The sequence below is a fragment of the Erpetoichthys calabaricus genome, chromosome 2 (assembly GCF_900747795.2).
Source record: "Erpetoichthys calabaricus chromosome 2, fErpCal1.3, whole genome shotgun sequence".
NCBI classification, from domain to species: domain Eukaryota; kingdom Metazoa; phylum Chordata; class Cladistia; order Polypteriformes; family Polypteridae; genus Erpetoichthys; species Erpetoichthys calabaricus.
The window spans coordinates 161,266,803-161,291,125 of NC_041395.2; the positions used below are offsets into that span (position 1 = coordinate 161,266,803).

The 24,323-nt window shown below is 38.9% G+C and overlaps 1 protein-coding gene across 1 annotated transcript in view; it reads left to right on the forward strand.

Moving 5' to 3' along the window:
• The window catches only part of nceh1a (neutral cholesterol ester hydrolase 1a), a 34,378-nt gene that overhangs the window by 7,710 nt on the left and 2,345 nt on the right, over positions 1-24,323 (forward strand). The window contains exons 2-4 of the mRNA XM_028794706.2: positions 4,069-4,297; positions 6,109-6,178; positions 12,191-12,362. Coding sequence (XP_028650539.1) covers positions 4,069-4,297; positions 6,109-6,178; positions 12,191-12,362 — 471 coding nt within the window. The remainder of the gene's footprint in view (positions 1-4,068; positions 4,298-6,108; positions 6,179-12,190; positions 12,363-24,323) is intronic.

The following is a 24,323-nucleotide window of genomic DNA, read 5'->3' on the forward strand; positions in this document are numbered from 1 at the left end:
ATTGCCAGTTTTCAAAGCAGACTTCTTTTGTAAAAAATACCACGTGTTCATTGAGTCACTGATGCATTCCTTCTTGCTTCTGTAAGTTTCTATCATGTTGTAGTCCTACGGTAAATTTAAAATGTCACAATAAAATTAACAAAAATTGGAAGTAACATTCCATCAATCAAAAAATATTACTTATTGGTAAGGTTGTGTTTTTGTAACCTCTGTGGAAAGCAGCCCGGACACAGGCAGGCGGACATCATTTTAAGCACCCAACACACGTTTATTATACAACTATTTACAAGTCAGTGACACACACAACCCCAAAACTCCCCCAAAGTCCAGGCCTCTGTACAATGCCTCTTTCTCTCAGGTCCGCCTCCACTCCTTTTCTCCCGAGGTCCGTCTTCTCCACTCCCGACTCAAGCCATCGAATGGAGGAAGGTGGCCCCTTTTATCCCCACCCGGATGTGCTTCAGGTGCCTCCTGATTAACCTCCGCCAACACTCTCCAGTATGGCAGAAGTACCGGCCGCGCACCTGGAAGCAATCTGGGTGTCCCTGGTCCCTGCTGGGACCACGGGCCCCTATAAGGTTGAGCTTCCAAGCTCAGTTCCCGTGGTCCCCTCCTCCGGTCCTCCCGGGCGTCCCGGCTGGGCACCACCCCCACCCGCTTGCCACACCTCATATGAGATAAACAACATGCAGTTTATTGAAGTTATAAATATTAATGTTGTATATATCATGGTTTGCAGCACTGGTCACAGTTTGAATTATAGTTTGAAATTTTCCCTAGATTCACTTGCTAGATGCTAAAGATGGCAGGCTTCTATTTCAAGAATAATCTCATTCCATAAAAGTGGAAGGCAGTGCCCTTTTTCTATGGTGTGAGAGATGCAGGTTGTATAGTATATCAGGGGTGCCCAATGCGTCGATCATGATTGACCGGTAGATCGGAAAGGTAGTGCAGGTAGATCACGTTGCATTCAAAAAAAAATTTTTTAAACTTTAGTCTATCATATATCCTCCCTATGGCATTTGCCAATTAATTGACATACAGGGCGGCCAGTCTGAGATCTCTTTTCTTCTAACACACTGGTCATCCCGCACGCACGATCAAAGCGTGAACTACTTCAAAACTCCGGCTGTGATCTAGTTAGCCTTCCAATTTATATCAACTAAAGAAGGGATTTAAAAAAAAAATTGTTTGGGGAGGGTATGGGCTGGATGTGGAATTGGAAGAGGATTTTTTTTCTCAGTGTCACAATCGAAATGCGTTTGTCTGATCTGTCATCTATTGTTGCTATTCCAAAGAAGGAAAATGTGGAAAGGCACTTTCGAACTGTTCATAAAAACTATGAAACTGACTTCCTTCCGAAAAGTGATCTGAGAAAGAGAAAGGAGAGGGAACTAAAATCGTAGTTAATTGGACAGCCGCCATTTTTCACTCGGCTGAATTCAAAAGCAAAGGCAGACACACCAAAGCATCATTCTGGGTGAGTCACTCAATCATTACGCATAAGAAGTCCTTCTAAGATGGAGAGATGATAAAAGAAGCTTTCCTTGAGACAGATGGCTAGGGAGAAGTTCCTGCTGAGATTTCAAGACCCCTGGACGAAGAAAAAGGAGATTCTCCTTGTCATTAAACATGCAGAATACAAGCAACTTAATAACGATCAATGACCGCTAGACTTGGAATTTTTTTTTTTCGATCTGACCAACATGTTGAATGAGCTTAATTTACAGCTGCAAGGAAAAGAGAACTCTGCTAATGCTTTCAAACAAAAAATGCAACATCTGTCTTCAAAGCTGCAGCGCCTTGATTTGGGGAACATCCAAAACCTCGCGTCAGAGCTGGAGACTCAATGGAAGGCGTGTGCGCAACTTGACAGCATACGCTACACAGAGCAGATTGGAAATTGCCTGTCAGACTTTGACAGACGGTTTCAAGACTCAGCTTTACTTGAGCCAATCGCTACATTTAAGTGCTATCCATTTAGGGAAGATGTTGAGGGCGATTCACCAGCATCAAAAATTGCAGCACTGTTTCACTTAAAACTCCTCTACAGTGGAGGATGAGATTTTGACACTACAGGATGACATTCACCTGAAGTATGGGGCTCTTGGACATTTTTGGAACTTACTCACAGAGGAAAAGTACCCAAACATGAGGAAATGTGCTACCTCCTTGACTGCATTATTTGGCTCTACTTATTAATGCGAGTCAGCCTTTTCCCACATGAAGATTATTAAATCCAAATACTATAGTGACCAGAAATGTATTGAATTGTTATTGTGCCATAAAGGTTATTCAGTTATGCAAGGTACGACAACATATATTTTATGAATAAAGTATACTCAGTATATATATATATATATATATATATATATATATATATATATATATATATATAAATATAAATTATTTTGAATAATAGTTATTCCTAGAAGTTTACATACCCTTGCAGAATTTGTGAAATATTGACCATTGTTTGGAAAATATAAGTAATCATGCAGAAAGATTTCCTTTTAATTAGGGAGTGTGCTCAGGTGAGGCAATTTATGATAACATAATTGTGTGTGTCCTTTTTAAATCATAATGATAACTGAAATTGCCCAAATGGGCCTAATCAGAAGTTTACATACCCTTGACTGTTGGGGCTGATAATATATACACAATGGCACACACAGGTTTAAATTAAGGGTAATTAAGGGAGAGTGTCCACACCTGTAACATCTTTGACTATAATCAGTGTCTGTGTATAAATAGTCAATTTAAATTCACGCAGAGCTGCACTGACTTTCCTGGATACCGAGCCATGGGGAGAGCAAAAGAAATGTCAAAGGACCTGAGAGAAAAGGTTGTTGAATTGTATAAATCAGGCAAAGGATATAAAACGATATCCATTGTGAATTTCCCATTGGGATTAATAAAGTATCCATCCATCCATCTATCCATTCATCGATCTGAGAATGCCTGGCAGTAGTGGTTCTGTTGTTACCATGCTAGACTATATCTGACCTCAAATTTGAGCTTTATTGAGACCTTTAATGTAACCACTTACAAAATATAATGACTGATTAATGTTAATGGTCTGTGTCAGCAGGTGTGGTTTGCTTCACTTAAAACATATGGGGCGGAGTGGTGGCTCTGAGGTTAAGGATCTGTGCTGGTATCCAGAAGGTTGCCGGTTTGAATCCCTGTCACTGCCAAAAAGAGATCCTACTCTGCTGGGCCCTTGAGCAAGACCCTTAACCTGTAATTGCTCCAGGGGCGCAGTACAGTGGCTGACCCTGCGCTCTGACCCCAAGGGGTATGCGAAAACTAACAAATTCCTAATACAAGAAATTGTATAATGCAAAATAAAGAAAAAAAAACAAACATGGGGAATTCCTTAATCCAGTAACGTGTTGAAGTATAGCATCTGTGCTGATTATCATAACCATTTGTTTGTCATATCTTTAACTCAGATGTACCAACTCTGTTTTACTAAATTTGCTCAAGGAATGTTAATATACAATTAAAATTATTTCAGCTGGGCGGCACGGTGGCACAGTGGTAGGGCTGCTGCCTCGCAGTTAGGAGACCCGGGTTCGCTTCCCGGGTCCTCCCTGCATGGAGTTTGCATGTTCTCCCCGTGTCTGCGTGGGTTTCCTCCGGGCACTCCGGTTTCCTCCCACAGTCCAAAGACATGCTGGTTAGGTGGATTGGTGATTCTACATTCTACACTAGGGTGTGTGCTTGGTGTGTGTGTCCTGCGGTGGGTTGGCACCCTGCCCGGGATTGGTTCCTGCCCTGTGTTGGCTGGGATTGGCTCCAGTAGACCCCTGTGACCCTGTGTTCGGATTCAGCAGGTTGGAAAATGGATGGATGGATTATTTCAGCTTTCTGCAGTAGGTAATAAGAAAACCATTGCATTGTGATTGAACTGTACAGTGTTCCCTTCTGAAAAATCTTATGTGTATAGTACCTCAGTGTGTTGTTTTTTTTTTATACATAATGACTCCTTCACCTATGAATAATATTAGATTTGTGATGGATTTGCATTTCAACAGGTGTTTTTGTTTTCTTTTGAATATTCAGGGTCACCTTGCCCATCACCTGGGACTAAGCCATTATATAACGGTGCTGAATTTTGCAGTGATGTCATTTGAAATCTTGGCTCCGTTGTCAAGTGAAAATGTTCGAGTTTCAGATGTGATGTTTGACAAAGTTCTGGTGCGGGTGTTTGAAGCCACCAAGCTTCCAAGCAAGGATCTGAAGCGAAGTGTCATTTACATACATGGTGGAGGATGGGCATTGGGCAGTGCAAGTAGGTGTCTATGGAAATACAGCTCTGACTATCTTCATCAACATTTAAGTTATGTTACCTGTTGGAAACACTCATCAGTTACTGTTAAAGCTTTTGTTACATTTGTTTTTTTTTGTTTCATTTTTTTTTATTTTTTGTATTTTCAAAAAAAAAAAACCAAAAAAACAAAACAAATGTATCACTGCTGCTTTGGGAGTTTTGTTTGTCACTTGCTATATATTTTTATCTTGAATAAAATGGTAAACCTTATTACAATAATCAAACAAGGCTGTAAGCAATCCTGAATGTGGGACCAGTCCCAGTCCCATCACAGGCACACTCATGCACACAGTCTCATTTACTTATTTAACCAAAAAAGCAATAGCTTAGAATCTGGGATGGTATGGTGGCCCTGAAATTTGTGCTGCCATCGTTATAGTTCCAGAGTCCTCATCTCCTTCCTTGGACAAGTTGCTGTTTATGTGGAGTGTGCACATTCTCCTCATTAATTTATGGTTTTGAATGGTCTACTCAGGTGTCCTCCTGGTCTGGGCTATATGGAGTAAAATTGACTTTGCAATTATTTTGACACAAAATGAGATATTCAATATATGCTGATATATTCTCGAAACACAATAAAGATGGAAGATCAGCACCATATTGACATATTTTCTATACAAAGTCCAAAACCTGAAAATATTTTGTTGTAGCAATATTATGAAATATGAGCACAAGTCAAAGAAACTGCTCAGAGATGTTTTTATAACCATTTCTGTTTTAAATTCTGGTTATATTAGAATTTCCATTGTATGCCTGCCTTTCCTGACATCTGCCTCTCTCTCTCTCTTTCTCTCTCACTCTCTCTTTGATTGATTGTTTTTATATAATTAAAGTCAAAGCTCTTGTTTCATTACTGTGCTAATCACTGATTGTAATAGATGTATATATGTATATTATGCATATGTTTTATTATTTACATCATTTGTGATTGTTCCAAAGTATCTATTTATGTTTGTAAGTTCTTTTATAACATTCACCAGCACAGTAAATGCTGTATTCTGGGCCAGACAACTCGTATTTTTGCATTCAGTTTTCTTCATAGCTTCTTGAATCCTTCTTTCTCTTTATGGTATACAATAGGGACTAAACATGGCCAGTTTCAGGGAAGAATCTGAGGTACTTTCAAAATTCTTATGTGAACAGTTTCAACTACTTGGCGAAACTGTACTTTAATTTTCAATCCCAATCAATAGTGAATGACATGCTGTATTAGAATTTGGCATTATATTCACACAGGTTTCCAAACAACACAATTAACCTTGTAAATTCTTTCTCATCTGATCATTGCTTCTTTTGTACTTCACCCTTATCAAACAGGGAACATGGGCAGCATCAACACACTGAAGAAAATGCTGAACATTGCAATATTAGGTTTTTTATATTGGTACTGTATTTCTTAAAAGTTGAACCAAAAATTCTGTATATTGCCCAGCCCTATGTCCACCTAAATCATAATTGGAGATTTTCACTTGAGTGTGATCTAGCCAAACATGAACTGGTGCAAAGTCTAAAGTTAGCTCCTACCCTGTGCCCTTTCCTGCTTGGATATGCTCCAACCCCCAACCCCTGTTCCTTTATTAGAATAAGTGAGTTAGGAAAATAAGTGAGTGAAATCACAGAAATCAGAAGGCAGTCAACCATTTTAAAGATGCATTTTACTAGAGAAACCTCCTTGTTTCATTTTTGAAGTTATAACCATGGACTTTTTTATCTTGAAGTAAGAAAACATTTTAGCACCTGACTTGAATCATTTTTACTGTCACATTTCACAGGGATGCGGTCCTATGATCATTTGTGCAGAAAAATGGCTGAAGACATGAATGCTGTCATTGTGTCTGTGGAGTAAGTATCACATATTTTAGAAAATGTCTTAATTCACTTCAAATCTGTGCAGATGAATGCCTTTAAACCGTTTGTCACATGGTCTTTAGTACCTATTGTTATGGTGCTGGTGGAGGTGGCAGATTATACAGCAATACGGATGTTGTTATCTTTGTAAGGCAACACTCAGGATTGTTTTCATTTGTGTTACACAGTGGGGTTCCTAAACATCCAATGTATAACACAAATGGAACATCCACAACCATCTATACAGGACTCCTAGCACTAATGTAAACCCAATGCTGCACAGCAGACCATAATCTTGGATTCTTGGTTACTGCTAATAGTAGTCACACTGTATGACATTGTATAATAGTAGATGTAATAATCAAAGTAAATGCTTAACTACACCAGGCTATTCGTACACGTGTGATAAAGTGTTGTACAGTATATCTAGGCCTGGGGTTCTTAACCCTTTTTCTTAGCATAACCTCTCCAGGAATTGAATATTTTTAAAAAATACTTCAATACAACAAAATACTACAAAGCACTGAACTCTTACTAGGTACAAACAACTACAGGTGATGTTTCTCAGTCCCCCGTTCCTGATATTGTATTTTGGGTTTTCAACAAGTGATTACTGATAGTTTTTCTGTGCATGTGTGTCTTTTAATTTTTCTTAGCAAGACCTATGCTTTTTTTAATTAATTATTTTTAATTTAATAACAAAGATATGGTTTGATGTGGAATAAAAAACAGAAAACCTAAATTCCCATACTTTTGTTTACAAAAATTATGCAGATACATATGAATCCAGATCATAATAAGTATTCACACGTTACACACTCTTTCAGGTTCAAAGAACAGCTAAATAAGGCTGTGAAGGCAGAGTCTGCTTCTTTGCTTCACAGTCTTGCTTTTGTGTTCCCTCTTTTCCTGTGTTTATTTTTAAGGAAGGATGAAGGTTCTTGAACATAAACAAAGGAACACATACACAGATAGTTTTCTATCACCTGAGAGCTGCTTACGTATCGCTCAGCCTTAGTCAATAACTACATTAATACAGCACCTCAGTAGCGCAACAATTGAAGAACATTTTGACAGACAAATTGTACTTTATTTGTACTAAGGATAAATTTGGCTTTTTTTTACAGAAGCTCAATAAATAAATAAATTAATTAATAAATAATCAAAAATTGAAGGTAAAACAAGTACAGAAGCAAAAAGATAGCAAGAACACATAACTTCTATAAAAAGGGTGCTTGCTGCTATTGAATTAATACAACCCCAATTCCAATAAAGTTGGGACGTTATGTAAAACATAAATAAAAACAGAATACAATGATTTGCAAATCCTTTTCAACCTATATTCAATTGAATACACTACAAAGGCAAGATATCGAATGTTCAAACTGATAAACTTTATTGTTGTTTTGCAAATCTTCACTCATTTTGAATTTGATGCCTGCAACACTTTCCAAAAAAGCTGGGACAGGGGCATGTTTACCACTGTGTTATATCACCTTTCCTTTTAACAACACTCAATAAGCGTTTAGGAACTGAGGACACTAATTGTTGAAGCTGTGTAGGTGGAAATCTTTCCCATTCTTGCATGATGTACAGCTTCAGTTGCTCAACAGTCTGGGGTCTCCGTTGTCGTATTTTGCGCTTTATAATGCGCCACACATTTTCAATGGGAGACAGGTCTGGACTGCAGGCAGGCCAGTCTAGTACCCACACTCTTTTACTACGAAGTCACGCTGTTGTAACACATGCAGAATGTGGCTTCACATTGTCCTGCTGAAATAAGCAGGGACGTCCCTGAAAAAGACGTCGCTTGGATGGCAGCATATGTTGCTCCAAAACTTGTATGTACCTTTCAGCATTAATGGTGCTTTCACAGATGTGCAAGTTACCCATGCCATGGGCACTAACACACTCCCATACCATCACAGATGCTGGCTTTTGAACTTTGCGCTGATAACAATCCGGATGGTCCTTTTCCTCTTTGGCCCGGAGGACACGACGTCCATGATTTCCAAAAACAATTTGAAATGTGGACTCGTCAGACCACAGCACACTTTTCCACTTTGCGTCAGTCCATCTCAGATGAGCTCGGGCCCAAACAAGCTGGCGGCGTTTCTGGGTGTTGTTGATATATGGCTTTCGCTTTGCATGGTAGAGTTTTAACTTGCACTTGTAGATGTAGCGACGAACTGTGTTAACTGACAATGGTTTTCTGAAGTATTCCTGAGCCCACGTAGTAATATCCTTTACAGAATGATATCGGTTTTTAATGTAGTGCTGCCTGAGGGATCGAAGGTCACGGGCATCCAGTGTTGGTATTCGGCCTTGCCGCTTACGTGCAGAGATTTCTCCAGATTCTCTGAATCTTTTGATGATATTATGGACAGTAGATGATGAAATCCCTAGATTCCTTGCAATTGTACGTTGAGAATCGTTGTTCTTAAACTGCTGGACTATTTGCCCACGCAGTTGTTCACAAAGTGGTGAACCTCGCCCCATCCTTGCTTGTGAACGACCGAGCCTTTAGGGGATGCTCCTTTTATACCCAGTCATGACAAACACCTGTTTCCAATTAACCTGTTCACCTGTGGAATGTTCAAAACAGGTGTTTTTTGAACATTCCTCAACTTTCCCAGTCTTTTGCTGCCCCTGTCCCAGCTTTTTTGGAACGTGTTGCAGGCATCAAATTCAAAATGAGTGAAGATTTGCAAAACAACCATAAAGTTTATCAGTTTGAACATTTGATATCTTGTGTTCGTAGTGTACTCAATTGAATATGGGTTGAAAAGGATTTGCAAATCATTGTATTCTGTTTTTATTTACGTTTTACACAACGTCCCAACTTCATTGGAATTGGGGTTGTACATATTTAAAAACTACAGCTGCCCTTCATAATTTCTGGGGCAAAGACACATTTTTTCTTGATTTACCCCTCTGCTCCACAGTTTAAAATTAAAAAATCAATTAATTCAGATATAATTAATGAGCACATTTCATGCTTTCATCCATCCATCCATCCATCTTCATAATGTTTGGGGCAAAGGGAAGGCTGCAAGGATCTGTGGTATCCTGGGTGAACTTCTCCAGGCTGGTGGTAAGGCTGTTTTGGCATTGCAAGCAGTCTTTGCTTCCATTTGGGAGATGGGTGTCATCCCAACTGACTGGAAAACAGGACTACTTGTCCTTATCTGGAAAGGGAAGAGTGATAGCTTGGATTGTGGCAACTACAGGGGAAAGCACTGCTCTTGGTGCTGGGTAAGGTCCTTGCTAGGATCATCCTCAATAGGATCTGTGATCACTTGCTCACCTACCATTGACTGGAGCAGTCTGTTTTGAAGAAGCCCTACCATTGACCTCATCATGGCACTGAGGGTTCTCATTGAGCGCAAACATGAATATCGGCAGAGTTTCTTGGCAGCCTTTGCTGATTTTTCATAAAGCATTTTACTCAGTTCATCTAGTTGCCCTGTGGGACATCCTGAGACTTTGTGGGATCCCCCGAAGTTGCTGAATATCATGGCCGGCCAGACACTGGCACTGTAAATGCTGTGCAGAGTGGAGGCAGAACCTTGCATTTTTCCCAGTTGATTTAGGGATTTGTCAGGGGTGTGTTCTTGCTCCTCTCTGTTCAGTGCTTGCATGGACTGGATGTTAGGCAGGGTTGTGGGGTCCAGCAGCTGTGGGGCATCTAGTGGTGAAGAAAGATTCACTGATCTTGACTTTGCCGATGATGCTGTGATCTTCACTGAGTCAATGGAAGCTCTAATCTCTGGGCTCTTGAGAGACTGTGTTAAGAGTCTGAATGTCTGGGTTTGCGAATGTCCTAGATTAAAACCAAGATCCAGACCTTTTAATGACCTCTTTGGCACAGCCATCAGAAGTGTGTATGTCTACAAGAGAATGTTGACCTCATCAAGAGGTTTACTTACCTTGGCAGCAACATTCATGTCTCTGGTGACTCTTCCTATGAAGTCAGTAGATGGATTGGGAGAGTATGGAGGGGTCATGAGGTTGCTGGAAAGGGGTGTGTGGCGCACTCAATATCTTGGCAAAAGGATGAAAATCAAAGTCTTTGGAGTCATAATGCTTCCTGTTTTGCTATATGGTTGCGAGACATGGAAGCTATCCAGTGACCTGAGACGAAGACTGGACTCCTTCGGTACTGTGTCTCTTCGAAGAATCGTTGGGTTTGACTTTGTGTCAAACAAGCAGTTGCTTATGGAGTACAGAATGAGGCTCATTGCGTGCATTGTGAGGGAGCGTCAGTTACGACCCTACAGCCATGTGGTGCAATTTCCCCAAGGGTGATTTGGCTTGCAGGATCCTCATTTTTGAGGACACGAGCAGCTGGACCAGGTCAGGAGTATGCCCACATAACACCTGGCTGAGGCAGATAGATGGTCCTTTCCGGGGGGTTGGACTGGACCGCATGTCTGCCTGGCTGTTTTGTCATCTGGTGAGTGTGGTATTGTGCTGTGCCAGTGAATGCTCCCCAACTTGACCTGCCCTGATCTGTTGCCTTTGTTCAGCATGAGGACAAGAGCTGTTAGAGTGAAAGTCAAAGAAGTCATTAAGAGGCTGACAAACAAGAATATAACTATTACAAGAAAGAACACACTGGTGAGCTCAGTAATAACAAAGGAGCTGGTAGGCCAAGGATGATCTTCACTGCTGATGACAGAAGAATCCTCACTCTGATAAAGAAAAAGCCCCTGTCTGACTGATCAGAAACAGTCTTAAGGAAGGAGATGTGTATGTGTCAGAGACTACTATCCACAAAAGTCATAATGAACAGAATTACAGAGGCCTCACTGCAAGATACAAACCACTACATTGCCACAAAAACAGGGTGGCCAGATTAGTTTGCAAAAAATTACAGATAATGCAGAATTCTGGAAAAAAAGGTCTTGTGGACAGACAAGACAAAGATTTACCTGTATCAGAGTGATAAGAAGAGCAAAGTGTAGAGACAAAAAGGAATTGCCTAAGATCGAAAGCATAGCACCTCATCTGTTAAACATGGAGTTGGAGGTGTTCTGGCTTGGGCATGTATGGCTACCTTTGGTACTGCCACACTTATCTTCATTGATGATGTAGCTGCTGACGGCAGCTGCATAATGAATCCAGAAGTGTATGGAAAAATGCTGAAGTGCCAGTAAAAGCCTCCAAACTCATTAGATGGCACTTCCTCTTAAAACAAGATAATGATATCAAACATACTGCTAAGGTAACACAGGAGTTTTTCAGAAGTAAAAAATGGAAAATTCTTGAATGGCCAAGCCAGTCACCCGATTTAAAAGCAATTGAGCATTCCTTTCATATGCTGAAGAGAAAATTTGAGGGGACAAGACCCCAAAACGAGAAAGAGTTGGAGATTGGTTGCATTAGAGGCTTGGCAGAGCATCACCAGAGAAGGTACTGGTAATACACTTGGTGATCTCTATGAATCACAGACTTGAAGCAGTTATTGAATGCAAAGGATATGCAACAAAGTACTAAATCCAGTGTGACTGCTTTAATATACCTACCATTGTTATGTCCCAAACATTATTAAATGAGAGACCATGTAGAAAAAGTATTGTAAGTTCTACATGGTGTGACAGAAATGTTTGCAAATAACAGCCTTAAGTTAAAGTCTGCAATATGCACTTTAATTGTACAGTATCTGAATTGTTTGATTTTTAATTTTAAACTGTTGAACAGAGGGGTAAATCAAGGAAAAGTTTGTTTTTGTCCCAAACATTATGGATGGCACTGTATGTGAGATAATTTAAACACAAATTGCCTTATATATTTAATTTTTTTTTATTTATAACGAACATCAACCTCACCAGGGCTACTGTGGTCTCCTAAGAGCAGAATGGCTGACCTTAGTTTGAAAACACCTGTAGTTTTTTAATGTCTTGGCACTGCGGAAACTGTTCCAAATCACCAATACTTTTTGGAACAGCTAATTAAATATCATACTCCTAGCTATGTTTTCACCTTGTTTTTTTACTTGTCCAGATACAGACTGGCCCCAGATGTTCATTTCCCTGAGCAGTACACTGATGTATATGTTGCCACCAAATACTTTCTACATCCAAATGTTTTGGTCAGGTATTCTGTGGATCCTGACAGGGTGGCTATTTCTGGAGACAGTGCTGGAGGCAACCTTGCTGCTGCTGTGTGCCAACAGGTAGGCCACATTCCCATTTTCTTTTGAAACCTATAATACAGTGTGATGAGACTGATTATTGAGGCTTAGTACTACAAAGATATCATTTCAGATATCACCACCTTCTCTTCATTGTGCAAGTCTGAATAGGAATATGTCATAAGCTTGAGGCCTGTTTAACTTCCAATAGTAATTGCATATTGTCTCTTTGAAATATAGAATTTACAGTATTTATTCCTAATAAGTCATTACACAAGATTTTAGAATCACTGAACTTCTATCCACTACTACTACTGTCCAATTAATGTTCTCGGAGATCTGATAATATCTTAACTGCAAACTTAGACTAGATTCCAGTCCATTACAGGGATAATGAAAATTTTTAATCCAGAAAGATTTATTTTGTTTCACCATACAGTTTTCCATTACATATGGCCTTCATGATTGTAATTCCTCATTCTTTTAAATTAAATGTGTATTACTATTTTTATAAGCATAGCATAAATTGAATATGGATATTAAACACTGGGGTATAACCAGGCATTGTACTTATTAATAAGTTGATAACCTTACAAGTGAGGCAGCTGTTTTCATGTTCAGTTACTCTATACCAGAAACAGCCAGGAATAACTACAGTTCATAGTCCTTAAATTTTCGTTGTTATTAGTCTGTACAGGGCTGCTTAGACACGTACTGTGCTCTGTGGGGTTAATGGAATTTACCAAGTTTAATATAGGTTAGCCTACTATTGCACCTTAAGCTTAACACACAGAGAAAGACACACACACATACAGACCCCATCTACTTGAGCACTGAGTGATTGCTATATAGCCTATCACTTATCAGTACTCTTCTTAGGGACTCGGTAGCTACAATGCTGAACAAGATATACAGTGCATCTGGAAAGTATTCACAGCGCATCACTTTTTCCATATTTTGTTATGTTACAGCCTTATTCCAAAATAAATTAAATTCATTTTTTTTCATCAGAATTCTACACACAACACCCCATAATGACAATGTGAAAAAAGTTTACTTGAGGTTTTTGCAAATTTATTAAAAATAAAAAAACTGCGAAATCACATGTACATTAAGTATTCACAGCCTTTGCTCAATACTTTGTCGATGCACCTTTGGCAGCAATTACAGCCTCAAGTCTTTTTGAATATGATGCCACAAGCTTGGCACACTTATCCTTGGCCAGTTTCGCCCATTCCTATTTGCAGCACCTCTCAAGCTCCATCAGGTTGGATGGGAAGCGTCGGTGCTCAGCCATTTTAAGATCTCTCCAGAGATGTTCAATCAGATTCAAGTCTGGGCTCTGGCTGGGCCACTCAAGGACATTCACAGAGTTGTCCTGAAGCCACTCCTTTGATATCTTGGCTGTGTGCTTAGGGTCATTGGCCTGCTGAAAGATGAACCATCGCCCCAGTCAGAGGTCAAGAGCACTCTGGAGCAGGTTTTCATCCAGGATGTCTCTGTACATTGCTGCAGTCATCTTTCCCTTTATCCTGACTAGTCTCCCAGTTCCTGCCGCTAAAAAACATCCCCATAGCATGATGCTGCCACCACCATGCTTCACTGTAGGGATGGTATTGGCCTGGTGATAAGCGGTGCCTGGTTTCCTCCAAACGTGACGCCTGGCATTCACACCAAAGAATTCAATCTTTGTCTCATCAGAGCAGAGAATTTTCTTTCTCATGATCTGACAATCCTTCAGGTGCCTTTTGGCAAACTCCAGGCGGGCTGCCATGTGCCTTTTACTAAGGAGTGGCTTCCGTCTGGCCACTCTACCATACAGGCCTGATTGGTGGATTGCTACAGAGATGGTTGTCCTTCTGGAAGGTTCTCCTCTCTCCACAGAGGACCTCTGGAGGTCTGACAGAGTGACCATTGGGTTCTTGGTCAACTCCCTGACTAAGGCCCTTCTCCCCCGATCGCTCAGTTTAGATAGCTGGACAGCTCTAGGAAGAGTCCTGGTGGTTTTGAACTTCTTCCACTTACGGATGATGGAGGCCACTGTGCTCATTGGGACCTTCAAAGCAGCACAAATTTTTCTGTAACCTTCCCCAGATTTGTGCCTCGCGACAATCCTGTCTCTGAGGTTTCCAAACAATTCCTTTGACTTCATGCTTGGTTTGTACTCTGACATGAACTGTCAACTGTGGGACCTTATATAGACAGGTGTGTGCCTTTCCAAATCATGTCCAATCAACTGAATTTACCAAAGGTGGACTCCAGTTAAGCTGCAGAAACATCTCAAAGATGATCAGGGGAAACAGGATGCACCTGAGCTCAATTTTGAGCTTCATGGCAAAGGCTGTGAATACTTATGTACATGTGCTTTCTCAGTTTGTTTATTTTTAATAAATTTGCAAAAACCTTAAGTAAACTTTTATCACATTGTCATTATGGGGTGTTGTGTGTAGAATTCTGAGGAAAAAAATGAATTTAATCCATTTTGGAATAAGGCTGTAACATAACAAAATGTGGAAAAAGTGATGCGCTGTGAATACTTTCCAGATGCACTGTAAACTAGACCTAAAGGCTACCCTAGTCAGACAATATCCTAGACCAGGGGTTGGCAGTGTCAGTCCTGGAGAGCTGCAGTGGCTGCAGGTTTTTGTTCCCACCCAGTTTCTTAATGAGAAAACAATTATTGCTGATGAAACACTTATTGTTTAAGTGACATTTTGATGCTTCATTTTAGTAGTCTCGCTTGTTAAGGTTACCCACCCTCGATTGCTTATTTCTATCTTAAACAGCTGCATTCATTGTTTTAATGGCTCCTTATTAGCAATAAAATGTAAATGACAAAGCAGCCAACAGTTCTCCATCCAGTTTGTTTTAATTTACATCTGTGTGTGTTCATCATGCACTGTTTGTTTTAATAAAACATTTAACAGAAAATGTGACCGACTGAAAATGATCTGTTTTAGGCTTCAAATCATTTGGATGATATCCTTGGAGAGTAAAAAATCTATGATATAATAACCTTACATTGCAGACTAACAAGCCATGAAATTAAATAAGGTGCGAGACTGGCAAGAATTGGTTAATAATTAAGCAGTTGGGTTGGAATGAAAACCCGCAGCCACTGCGGCTCTCCAGGACCGACATTGCCCACCCCTGTCCTAGACAAACAAAGGCTAATGCACCTTCACAGTGTCCCTAAAGGCTGGCACACCATGATCCAAAACAATAACCTAGACACATGTAAAATGATGCACCTTGGCTAAAGTACGTTGTAATTTACCAACCAGTTATGCATTACTCCCACTGTGCTGTCCTCTGTTGAGGCATTCCACCTTGGTCTGCTAACTCTGTGACAAAGGAAGTTGCAATCTCCTAATATCAGATGCCCAGATTTGAATTCCCCCCTTTATTACTTCAGTCACTCAAGATGTACAGATGCAAAAGCAAAGCAGTATTTATCAAAATAGAATAATAACAAATTAACTAAATAAAAAAATGATCGAAAATAGTGTATAACAGTAAAGTATGGGTATAAAAACCCAATTCACCCTTGCACTAAAGTCAGTAAGCTTAAACAATAACTTTCTGCAAAGATAAAGGTAACATCTGTTTGAGAGTAGAGGTGTTGTTGCATGGCTTTTAGAATGAGCATTAAGCACTGATGCATTACATCTTCAAAGTCTAGGTGGATGGAGACTCTCTCTCTCTCTCTGTGTCTCATATGTCTCTGTCTGTCTGTGAATTTAAGTCTCTCAGATGGGCTGTTCTTTATGTCAAAAAGCCACATGGGCTTCCGGATTTCATAATGATGCACAAAAATAATGGGTTAGCTACTCTGGTGATAGACAACTCTGACTAAAAGGTTTGATCAGAAAAGTATATGAAAAACACTTTGGGGTGGGTATCCAGGGTGCTTTATCTTTTTTTCCCTTTCTTGAGGTGTCACCCGCTGCATGGCTGCACTCGGGACCTAATCTGGGGATCCTGAGTTGGTTTGTCATGTGGTGGGTGCGGCAATGTGCTGTATCAGCGCCTGCTCCTAACCTCTTCTCCTCTAGTTACTTTGCTGTCTGCAGTTCAGTTGAGAAAAAAAGACTGTACTACACTGTCTGGTCTTTTTAATCTAAGATTATAATAGGAGTTTTATATATTTAGATAACAATGAAAGAAAAGTGTGAGTAGACATTGTTAACCTAAAAAGGAAAATATACAAAATACATTGAATTAAAACAGTGTCTCAGTCAGTGTTACTTGCAGCATTGTTCTTTACAGAGTTTTACAGCAGCGCTCTGTATAAGGCAGTCCAAGAGTTCATTTATAGGTCATCACTGAGCAGAAAACTTGTAAATGGGGCAGACAGACTTGCTTTTAAAACAGTGCCTGCGGTCCTGATGTTTGCCACTCTGTAATACTTTGTACACATGACAATACTAATACTACTCATACTGCTTGTGCTACTGCTAGTGTTAAAGTGCAGCTATTGAGCTGAACATTTTAGCCACTTACCTTGAAGAGAATTCTAGGATACTTGGCATAGAACATCTTATACAAATAATCTTCCACCCAGTTTTCTCTTTTTTTTTTTTTTAAAACCGTGCATGTTTTATGTTTCCCCACATAAACTAGGTTGATTAGGACCGTTCAAAGATAATATCAGATAGTTGATTTTGAAACTTTTTCCCCAATGTAAATGGCCTGTTTCACTGTAAGAAGTGTTAACTGCGCCTTCACTTAGAGTTGTATGTCACTGTTTACGCTGCACGCAAAATGTGTAAAACACAAATGTATTCTTTATAAATTCTGATCTAAAACCAACTTTAAAGTGACCTGCATATCAAAAATATCACATGGTAGTAATCTCATAAAATTTAATCTACGCACCCTAAGGAGATGTGTGTGAATGTACGTTATTTATTACATTGCAGTATGGCAACTGACTCAGTTTTACAACAATTAAAATTACAAAACCCTTTGAATAAGTACAAATAGTAGTACAGTCACATATACAGTACAAGGAAAGGTCACAAGGATCTATAACCTTCTTCAGCAGTACTGGGCACAAGACAGAAGGAAGGCACTCGTCATACACTTTGCCACATGCAAACACTTGCACAGGGCCAGTTTATTGTAGAATCACTAGTCAGTGTGTCTAAGAGGCATGTTTCTGATGTTATGTCAGGAAAGTGAACTACATAAAGAAAAACCAGTCCAGTTTTGGGAAGAATGTGTAAACACCACACTGACATTGGCCAAGTGTGGGATTTGAGTCCAGGATGTCCATGCAACCACTGCATTGTAGAAAACTTCAGATCTTCATCATTGGCATAATTCTCTTCAGAGTTTTACCTTCACATTGGTTGACAGGTGGTAGTCACATAGGGTCAGATCTGGAGAACAGAGGTTTTGTGTTATTTCTTTAAGTTAATTCCTAAAGTGTCTCATCTCACTTACTGTCAGTCTTTAATTCATCATTTTTATTTGCCATGGTGGGAACATTTTTTTCTGTCATTGACATTGAAGGATGGCATGACCTCTGGTCATCTTCAAGAAATGCCTTGACATTTTGGAATTCTACTGCTTATATCTCAGCTGTGGCATATGTTGATTATTTGAAACTAAATCTCCAAATGCATGCAGTAAGAAATTCAATGATAATACTGTATTTGATTTTTCAGTGTTTTGGAATCAATGCCAACTTGTTCCTGAAGTAAGAAACACATATTATAATCACAAATTCTAGAATCTTTTAATTTACATATTGTAGGCGCTAATGTTTCACCATTTACAAGATTAGCACCATAGAATATCTGTTTAAGTTTCAGTCTTAGAAGCCATATAATTTTGATTACTGATTAAAAAGTGGTAATATTTACCACATTCACAATAGCTTGTTAACTAAATTTCATTGTCATCCTCTGTTTTGTAGTAAAATTAAACAGTAATGTTCAGCGTTTATTTTAAAAATCTCATTTACTGGTCTTTGTTGTTATTTCCCACTCACATGCTGAAGGACAATTTTAAAGACAAAATTATTTATTAGTCAGTAGATACTTCAAAGTCAGAGCTGAAATTGAAAAGTATTGTGTGTTCTTGTAGGTCCTAGAATTAAATTTTTTTTGCACTAGCCTCTCCCTCTGCAACACTGGAGTCGCCGTTGTATTTTATGGACTACAAATGTCAGTCTACCACAAAATGAATATGAATAGAAAGTACGGAAATGAAGACTCTTAAGACAGACAGAAATAAAGTGATAAAGTTCAAAAGTATATCAGAGTGTTTTTTCTCTCACTCGGAGCACACTTGGTGCAGAAATTAGGAGGTGGACAGTAAAACATACTATCATTAAAATGATCTTGGTCAAAACTGAAACCTAAGCAAAAGGAGGGTTTAGGAGCTTGCCAAGTAGGCTAAAAATCACCTGAAGAATCCTCCAGAGCTTATTGGCTGAGATTGAAGGTGATTCCGTCATCTTTAGAAGACCTGAATGCAAAAGAGTGAAGAAAGAGGCTACATTTTTTTGGAAGAGGTCTTATTGTCAAATAAGACCAAGATAGATTTTTTTTGGCCAGAATGCAAAGTGTCTTGCAAGGCACAAATGTAACACTATCTATATCCCAAGAATCTTATCACCGAATTAGTGGAGGCAGCAGCATTATTGTCCTTGAGTGGCACAAAGACCTGATTAGGGTTGTGATTTGTACTAGTATTGAAAAAGTACTGAAAAACACAATTTTGACAATGGTGCGATACCGGCATGTTGGGAATTTCTATACCAGAAGTTAACAGTAGTTTTGAAAGAGCTTGTACTCGGCTCTTCGTTCTTCTGCTTTCCCATGTGCCATAACTCTGCAGGGGACAAATGCTCCCAAGCCCCTTTGGACTCACTAGAGCTGTGTTTCTTAAATTATGGGTCGCAAATGTTTGTGATGGGTTGCCACATTGTTGTATTGTAAAATTACACAAGTTTATCCAAGTGTGAATTCTGTGATGAGTGAAATGCCCACCACTATTTATTGTACTTTTTATTGCTGCAGTATGTGAAACAATGCCATTGACGCATCATGGAGAGCTTTCATTTCTGTAGCAGGAAAAATATACATTTTCCTCCACTCCCATCTCACAACCTATTAAACATTCAGTCTGAGAAGACTGACAGCAAAGATATGTATAAGAAAGGATAGAGAGGAAGAACTAACAGACAAGCTTGTAAGGTAAAGAGACGGTGACACTAGATTGACAAAGAAGAAAAGCATTTTCCAACATAGCAGGCATAGAAGAGTTGCTTTCCACGGTGCTTGTTGTGCTGGTCACGTGTATGCATCTAAATTGCATTTTGTTAAGTGTGAATGTAGTATACATGCATAAAAGGCAAATTATTTACTGGTCTCTGCAGTTTTGTGATGAATCCTGTGACTGGTGGCATTACCATTGTAGTGAAAAAGTCTGAGTCCTGTGAAAATCGGATTGTAATAATAATAATAATAATAATAATTCACTACATTTATGAACTGGTAAATAACTCTGTTAAGAGCGTTTAATCAACATTTTATTGTTTAAACTTAATCTGCTCAGTAAAGAGTAGTGCATTCTGCAGCAAAACTAATAACAGGGTGCTTAACAAAGTGGATTGGTGTAGAATCCATCTGATCTCACAATATTACAGGACAGAGACAGACATGAAAGTATGGTGTAGTTAAGCAAAGATATATACTTATGTATGTATGTATGTTTTCCTATTGAGTTAGTTTTACAAATGCTTTTGGTACAAGATTCACTTCAATTGTTGTGGACTGCTTATAATCAATTTTTATTTAATGACACGAAGACTGCTGGTAGTACTGAAGACTGTTATTTTCAGCTGTAATTCATACATTAACATGACAAGGGGTAATTTGCTATGGCTCCTTAAAGAATTTTTCTTTTTCCATGTCGTGTATGCACTATCAGAGTCCTGCATGCGTGGATAGTTTTGAAAGTGCATAAAGCTGATGGCAGTCTGATTTGGATAAGGAACCTTTTGAAAATGATTTAAAAAGTCCATATTATGGATGTAGCCACAATGTGGGACAATCACCCTAAACCACTCCCTTCCCATCGATCTGCTTTTGACTCTGTGGTGGACAAACCACCATACCCTTAGCCTTTTTCTCTTTGACGTGCTGCGGACTCTACAGGGGACAGCAAATTTGGACACAATAACGAATTTGAAGGGAAACTGCAACTTGTAGCAAAGTAGGGAGGCACGTGGTAATGTGGCGCAACAAGCTCAACACAGGCTTGTGCGCCGTAATGGATAGGCTAGCGAGTGTGTGACCTTGTTAGGTTTATGGTAGGATGTAGTTGCTCATTATTTGCTTCAGTACTGTTTTGGTGCTGGTACATTATGTCCAAAAGCTGGCATTGATTCTGAAGTGAAAATTTTGTACTGTACAAGTCCTGTTGTCATTGAGAATCTGTCACACCATTTCAAAATGTTAGTCTAGAGTTGCTGTCCTAGGAACTTCAGTGAGCTAAAGCAAGTCTGCCTTGAAGTGACTCCTAATCAGTGTGCCCAAAAGAATACTGAATACGTATCAAGAAATATATTTCAGAGATATCTGATAATAAATGATTTATGTTTTCCGTTTACAACTTTTATTTCTATGTATTTAACATTGTAATAAAAATACAGATTGAAGCAGGTCTGTAAAATACCATTTGTTATTCAGCAAAATTGAACAACTTCACCCGTGTTATAAAAGTAATCTTCAGTTTGGGAAAGAAGCCTAATCCTAAACTGTACTGCACCCTCATTTTTGAATCTCACTATTTGCACTTTTTATTTATGGTGCTTGAACTCTTCCAGTTTTTGCCATTGTATGTTAGACTAGTGTTGAAACGGACTGTGTGCTTTACATTAGATGTTAGTTCTTTCTGACAACAGATTTATGCTTTTTACTTATTGTGTTTTACTTTTTATGCATGCATGTATTCACAAGTTATTTTTCATTCAATTTCAACAATAGGAAGGAATGTGGCCTGTGGCAAGGTGGGAGGGACAAGCATGCTCAGCTGGTTTTGTTGGTTTCATAAGCCTTGATGCTAATTGTTCTAAAAATAAAATCTTTTTATAGTAAGATTTTGGGGCGCAGTGGTAACGCTGCTGCCTCGCTGTAAGGAGACCCAGGTTCGCTTCCTGGGTCCTCCCTGGAGTTTGCATGTTCCTCTGGGTGCTCCGGTTTCCTTCCACATCCAAAGACATGCAGGTTAGGTGCATTGGCAATTCTAAATTGTCCCTAGTGTGTGCTTGGTGGGTGTGTGTGTTTGTGCGCGCCCTGAGGTGGGCTGGCGCCCTGCTCGGGGTTTGTTTCCTGCCTTGCGCCCTGTGTTGGCTGGGATTGGCTCCAGCAGACCCCCATGACCCTGTAGTTAGGATATAGCGGGTTGGATAATGGATGGATGGATGGATAGTAAGATTTTTTTTTAATTACAAAAGCTTTTACCTTGGACACAGTCCTTTATCTGTTTTACATGTCATTGAATAATTTATGGGTGCTGAAGTAGATTGTATTTCCTTGGTACTGCTTGCCCTATTAAGGGTCACATGAAATTGTATTCTAGGAAGAGGGTTTTTTATTACTGTAGTTTCCTCTGGCAACCCACAAACTTGCAGGTTAGGGTGATGGTCAACTCTCAATCTGGCTAATATGAAAGAGCCAATGGGGGGCTGGGGTTACATGAGTGTATCCTGCAGTGGACTGGTGCCAGGGTTGGTTGCTGCCTTGCCACCCTTAAATAGATAAGTAGGCTATAAAATTGGATGGATGGATAAATTATTCATTCATTATAATTAGTGAACCATGTGTGAATAATATGCTCCTTGCTGGCTCTGTAATGGATGTGCGTCTTTTTCTTAAACTTTACTTAAACATTGATAGCTTGAACCACTCATTCAGAGCACTTGGTTGGCTTGTAAAAGCATGAACTGTGTAATTTTCCATGCTCATCTTCTATTTCTGACTGAACATGATTGTATATTACAAGGCATACTACAGTCAAGTTGAAAGTAAATATTTTAAAAACTTTTTATTTTTCAATTATCAGCTTTGAAGTACTAAAACATTAAGCTTTTTTGAGTCTTAAAAATGTACACATGTCCACTTAGAACCGTAGAAATACTGTAAATAAAGGTATAGTGTAAGCAAAATGCTAAGCACTTATTAGACACAAAAACATCAAACCAATATGTATAACATAGTGTATAGTACTGTAAGAGGTGCTTTTAAATGTATAACTTTCTTTTCTAGGCATTTAAGTAATATGTTATTAGAACACTACTTATTTTTCATCTATTCACACTTCTGAATGCAGTCTCTTACTTTGATTATGTAGCTAAATATTGAAAGCACTTTGGTCACAGATTCTTTTTTTTCTTTTTTACCCATGTGGCTTGCACTATAATAAAGGCATAAGTATAGCCAAGGGGCTTGATTTTGGGTTTGAACGTTTTATGACAGTTCCAGCTGATTCATCATAGATGGAATCATATTTTATGTACTTTCTCATCCCCCACAAACGTAATTCCTGGTTACACCCCTGACTAAAGGTGACAGCAAAGCAGGAGATGCCGGCTCTCATTAATTGAACAAGTAATATTTTTTCATAACGGCTTCATAGAACTAAGTAGTAGCTAGTTTACACAATTCTAGTTAAAAGCAGTCATTAATAACCTTCTGTAAATTCTTCTCCTGGAAGCTAACAAGCCAGAAAAAAACTGTTTGTTGGTTTAAAAGGAACCAAACAAAAATTCCTAACTTGCTTGTCATAATTGTTTTATTTGTTTGGTTTCTGTCATGCTTTTTTAAAATCAATCTTTAAGTACAAATGCAGTATAGCAGAAATAAAAGCTATTGATACTTAAAAGCAGCTGCATTGGGTGCTAAGAGTCAGCCTAATCTTGGTTGCAGTACATTTGACTGAGTGTCAGATACTTAACAACATGTTAATGTTTGCTCTAAAACAGCAGTACTGAAGAGTGTTATAATATTAGAATCTTTTTATTCTATGGGCTGTTATAATCATAATATTGCCAATAGTGTTCCTCATTTATAGTGCATGTATTTCTTCATGCTCTAAAGTCACACCTGGCTATTTATTATTTATTTTCTTTTAAAGCTATGCATGGCTTTACACATCAAATGTGCTTTATCTGGGTGTTTTAGGTTTTAATTTGGATGTTGCACAACAGTCTGTAGTACTCCAGCAAGATAGAACAAGAGTACTGTATAAGTCGGGGGTCTGTATAGTTCATCCTGAAGGGCTATAGTGGGGTAATAATTATTCTTCCACTTTAATCCACAAATGAAGGAAAGGTAACAATGTCTACAACATAATGTTCTATACTATTTGAAACTGGAAAAAAATCAATTTCTCACTTAGAGGATCTCTTTAAAACTTTTTAAAAATATGGCAGGATCTAATCAATAACATTTTAGAATAAGCTTCCATTTTGGGGAAAAAGATACCCTTCATTTCTTGCCCCTTTCATAGAGTAGCTTTGGTTGCTGGCTCCTCTTTTTCTCTTGAGAGGGGGGTTGAATTTTGTTTTATTTTGATTTGTTAAATTTTGACTTGACTGTATGGAATGACCTAACATGGCAGAATGAAAACGCTAACAAACCATGAAATAGTTTAAATGAGATCTGCTATTTTCAAGGACTGGTTTTGTAATTGGGCAAAGAGTTTGGATTAAAAATATGAGGCCACTATGACCGTCCAACTTTGCAGACCACTGCTTTAAACAGTAAATGTCTTTGGAATGCTTATATGATCAGCATAAACATTATTAAAAACAGCAGGAAAAGAAGGTCAGGATGTAAACCCCCTACCCCGCCCCACACCAAGCACTGTTTTAGCAGCTTTCTTTTTTAAATTTTATTTAGTGTCCTATTTCAAGTTAAATCCATCCTAAACTGCACAAAGTATGAAACAGTGCCTAGATGCAATGTGGAAACCTTTTCATTTTAG